This window comes from Lactuca serriola, chromosome 3, assembly GCF_051521515.1.
Source record: "Lactuca serriola cultivar US96UC23 chromosome 3, Lser_US96UC23_V15, whole genome shotgun sequence".
Classification (NCBI taxonomy): Eukaryota; Viridiplantae; Streptophyta; class Magnoliopsida; order Asterales; family Asteraceae; genus Lactuca; species Lactuca serriola.
In genome coordinates this window covers 41143316-41148385 of record NC_136410.1, presented here as the reverse complement: position 1 = coordinate 41148385, position 5070 = coordinate 41143316, and the positions used below count along the sequence as shown (strand labels likewise).

The window sequence follows — 5070 nt, the reverse complement described above, 5'->3', positions numbered from 1 at the left end:
AATGGAATCGTCTTTTAATTCTGGATTTTTAATAAACTTGTTTTATGTAATTTTGTTTCTACTTTTATTTAGTAATTAAAACTCATGTTTAAGTATTTGCTTGAATTAATTGTCTCTTATGTAAAGAGACACTCACTTTTTGTATGTCTCTGTTGCTTTGTACTATCATTTTATACAACAAGCAATGAATTTTATTACCACTATTTTTGTTTGTTGGGTTTGACACACCCAACAAATATGAATACATTATAAACTAAATTATTTTCCAATTGTTTGTGTTTGTTGCTAGATTATTTTCCCATTGTTTGTGTTTGTTGTTAATGCTTTACCAGTTATCATCATATGTTTATTTTCCTTTTTGCCTACAGTTTTTATTTACTAGTGTATGCTCATATTTTTTTGTTAGAATAAATGTTCACTTTTTACATGTTTTTCTTTTTACTAATACTACTTGTTGCTTTTCAATTAAGTTGTTGGTATTTGTTGTTTTTCTTTTCTAGCCTACTACCACTCTTTATTTCACCCTCTCTTTTTCTATGGACAAATGTTTTATATGCAGAAGATCATCCAAGAGTTATTATAACCGAATATATATATATATATATATATATATATATATATATATATATATATATATATATATATATATATATATATATATATTTTAAGCTGAGGTCATCTATGAAACTAACTCGAACTTCCCACCGTCTTAGACTTGGGGGAGTGGTACGGTAGACTGCACTTTTTGCCACATAGGCAGAGAACACTCCCCCCATGCGGTCTTGGGTGCGGTTTGGCCGCACCCTCCCCATTTTGGCCGCAAAATATGACTGGCGGATTCGAAAATAACTGTTAGAAAGGTCAAATTTTCAATTATTTTTTATTTTATTATTATTATTTTTAATTTATCTTTATATTTAGTTATTTATAACCCATCATTTTTACCAAACATCACTTAATTTTTTTTTCATATTAACCTATATATAACCCATCTTTTAAAAAAATAAATAAATATCTATATGTTTACCTATGTGCTAAGTAGGTTTAAAATTTTTAGTAATTTAATCATTTCATTTGTGTTTTTTTAAAGTTGCATGTTAAGTTATCTAGTTTTTTTCTAAGTTTTTAAGATTTTTTTATTATCATGTTATATTTTTAGTTATTTTAATCGTTTAATGCGTGTTTTTTTAGTTATTTTAACATTGCATGTTAAGGTTGCAATGTAATGTTTTTTTAAGTAATGAAATGTTTTTGTCAAAAATGAAGTTTTTTTTAAAAAAATTTATTTAAAAAGAAGTGTGACGCCGCTCTTTAGATGTGTTGCACCACTCGTCCTGCCTTACTTCCTTTTATCTTATTTAGGCACGATTAGGGTATTGTTATTGTTGTTATTGGTGAAAACTCATGTGATAATAATGGAAATTGGGTAATAATATAGGGACTGCTTCTGTAGTTTACTACAAATAATAAAACAGACAGTGCCAAACAGTAGACACCACGCACACTTAGCAGCGAGTAACCAAAAACCCCGAAGCTGGCCTACAGTCCGAAGCGAGCCATGGCGGAGCTCCGCCACTCTAGCTCGATCGGCGGCAGAGCAACACCGTCTCCTAGGAAACGCGATGATGTCACATCGCCGCTTTCCTCTGACAATCATCCCCTCCACGACGACGACGACGGTGGTCGCGATCGTTACCCTAGAGATCGGTTCCGTTCACTATTCTCCAATCATTTTCAGTTATTAGATGAAAGTGCTAGGTTTTATTCCAACAACTTCAAGATCTTGCTTCTACTCATCAGTGTCATCGTCTTTGCCGGAATCTTTTCCGTTTATTCGGTCATAAGTCGTCTGGTGAGTAATCAAATTCAATTTCAATCGGTCTTGATTCATATAGCACACATATGATTTTTGTTCGAATACCATATAATGTCTCCAGAAAACAACTCCGACAACACATTATACTTTACTTAAAATCGCAAGTCTGATTAATTCGAAAGGATTTTAGGGACTCCTACTTATCTTGAAGTGAACCTTTCTTTAATGATCTCTAAAGCGAATGCCATATGTTAAGATCTCACATATGGATGTAATCAAGAATTCAGGATGTCGGTGATGTGGAGCAGTGTGTACATATATTCAAATCGATTCCGATATACGTCTTAGTTTAGGCATAGGTCAGAATGTGATATTGTACATTAGATTTAGCTGTATAGTTTGAGCATTTCGTAATCATGACAAGATTATTGGATCCACCACAACATAGAAAACTAAGCCCTGTTATTGACCAAGCCAATTGCATCTGCTTTGCCTTAGTCAAATCAAAGTTGACCTGTTCATAGTATCACTTAGAAGTTGTTTTTAAAACTAAACTAATGTTCTCCGATCTATTTTAACTATTTGTAGAATGCACCATACTTATGCAAGAAAGATGGCATTACGCTCCATTGCCCCCGTGTAAGCTATACTGGACTTCTTGGTTGTTATACCATATGCAATGCAGTCAAGCCCATCAATTAACTTCAAAGCTGTATCTTTTCTTTTTTGCTGTCATTACTCATTAGGTCAAGGAGCCACCTTCTTTATGGGAGAATCCATTATCAACCACCACTTCTTGGAAGCCATGTGCTGAAAGATGCATTGGTGCAATTTCAGGTAAACCTTAAACCTATATAGAACTCTATGTGGATTCTTTATCATGACTATTCATGAGACCAATCATTCTTATACAATCTTTTGTTCTTGGTTGTCTGCAGATCTTCCTGAGGCAAATGAAACAAATGGATATATATTTATTCATGCAGAGGGTGGACTAAATCAACAAAGAATTGCTGTAAGTTTCATTCTTTAACACTTTCTGATAAAGGCTATCGGATAGATCTGTTACATTTCCTTTTTTAATGTAGATATGCAATGCTGTTGCTGTTGCCAAAATCATGAATGCCACTCTTATTCTGCCTGTGTTAAAGCAAGATCAGATCTGGAAAGACCAAACGTGAGTTATATATATTTATTATTTAGCCTGTTCTTGATTCCTATATTTGCTTATGAGTTTAACATTTTTCTTTTTTAGGAAATTTGAGGACATATTTGACGTGGATCATTTCATTGATTACTTAAAAGATGATGTGCAAATTGTGCGAGATATTCCATCATGGTTTACTGATAAATCAGAGCTGTTCACAAGCATAAGGTTGAACAAAATATCAAAAAGAGAAAGTTTAAAAGTATTTTATGCATTTATGATATAGTTTGCTAAAAAAATGTGTTTAAATTAAATGCAATACAGACGGACAGTGAAAAACATCCCAAAGTATGCACCAGCACAATTCTACATTGACAATGTCTTGCCCAGAATTAAAGAGAAAAAGATAATGGCCTTGAAGCCTTTTGTAGATCGACTTGGGTATGTTTTTTCTTCTAGTTAATTTTTTATTAAATTAATTCTGAACCTTTTATTTGTTTGTATACACAGCTATGACAATGTCCCTCAAGAAATCAACAGACTAAGGTGCAGGGTTAACTATCATGCTCTCAAGTTTCTTCCAGAGATTGATGATATGGCTGAGCAACTGGTAGCAAGGATGAGAAATCGAACAGGAAGTCCAAATCCTTTTATGTAAGTTTCAGTTAGACAAAAAATTATGTGATTTGTTTGTTTAAAAAGGTATAAGAATGAATATGTTGTCGAACAGGGCTCTTCATCTTAGATTCGAGAAAGGGATGGTAGGGCTTTCATTTTGTGACTTTGTGGGGACAAGGGCAGAGAAAGCTTTGATGGGATTATACAGATTAAAGGAATGGCCTAGGCGATTTAAGGTTAGATGTTTTTATTTATTTATTTATTGGTGAAAATTGAAATATGAAGTTATTGTTTGTGCAGGATGGTTCCCATTTATGGCCACTTGCACTACAAAAAAGGAAAGAAGGGCGCTGCCCGCTTGAGCCCGGGGAAGTAGCGGTCATGCTGCGGGCAATGGGCTACCCAAAAGAAACCCAAATCTACGTTGCTTCCGGGCAGGTCTATGGTGGACAGAATCGTATGGCCCCACTTAGAAACATGTTCCCAAATCTTGTATGTGCTCTTTTTTCAACTTTAAACCACCGAAAAAACCTACATTTTCAATTATGTTTTATTTATAAATTATAACTATGGCAGGTAACGAAAGAGGAACTGACAACAAAAGACGAACTAGATGGGTTCCGGAAGCACGTGACAAGTTTGGCTGCTTTAGATTTCTTGGTGTGCTTGAAATCGGATGTTTTTGTAATGACACATGGAGGGAATTTTGCGAAATTAATAATTGGAGCAAGAAGGTACATGGGTCATAGACAAAAATCTATAAAACCAGATAAAGGGTTGCTTTCCAAATCTTTAGGAGATCCGTACATGGGATGGGCTACTTTTGTTGAAGATGTTGTGATGACTCATCAGACACGCACTGGGCTTCCGGAAGCAACGTTTCCAAATTATGACATATGGGAGAACCCTTTGACACCTTGTATGTGCAAAGCTTGATCTTAAACTAAAAAACATAACATTTCCAATCTGTTTTTCTTTTTGGTGTTAATTGCGGTTTGGTTTGGTTGGTTTCTTGTAATATTTGGAGCTCAAAACAGTTGTGGATTAGCTAAGATGGTGGTGTAAATTAAGATAGGGAAAATATAGTGTTTTTTTTTCTTGCCATTTTTTTAAAAGAACAAATTACTTTTTATTTTTTGGTAGTTTAAGAAGTCAATTTGTTGTATCTTGACAATTGTTTTTATCTAGGAATACTTGTTTATTTGATTTGGATTTGGTCATTCTATATGTGAAAAAATTCCTTCCGTTGTAGCAAACAATGTACAATAGTTAATGGTACATGTATTGTATTTGTATCTCATGAAATCCAATCAAGTCTCAAGAGGTGAACTAATGGGCCCTGACTTGAAGCCCGAAATTAGGAGTGATGAAACTTGCATGTTCTGTCTGGACCGCCCATTTATCAGTCAAAGCCCGCCCACTGGCCAATTGAGTCACAATGCACAAATCAAATAGTCAAGACCGCATTGTATCTTCTACTTAATCATAC

At 34.2% G+C, this 5070-nt stretch overlaps 1 protein-coding gene across 1 annotated transcript; it reads left to right on the top strand.

Moving 5' to 3' along the window:
• The first annotated feature begins 1482 nt into the window (after window positions 1–1482).
• On the top strand, window positions 1483–4787 carry LOC145092017 (O-fucosyltransferase family protein). Its single transcript, XM_079029889.1, has 11 exons — window positions 1483–1852; window positions 2405–2455; window positions 2563–2653; window positions 2755–2831; window positions 2905–2993; window positions 3072–3191; window positions 3288–3404; window positions 3474–3617; window positions 3694–3817; window positions 3882–4073; window positions 4158–4787. The coding sequence occupies exons 1-11, from the start codon at window positions 1559–1561 to the stop codon at window positions 4515–4517; spliced, it is 1659 nt and encodes a 552-aa protein (XP_078886015.1). The 5' UTR covers window positions 1483–1558; the 3' UTR covers window positions 4518–4787.
• Window positions 4788–5070: the final 283 nt, after the last annotated feature.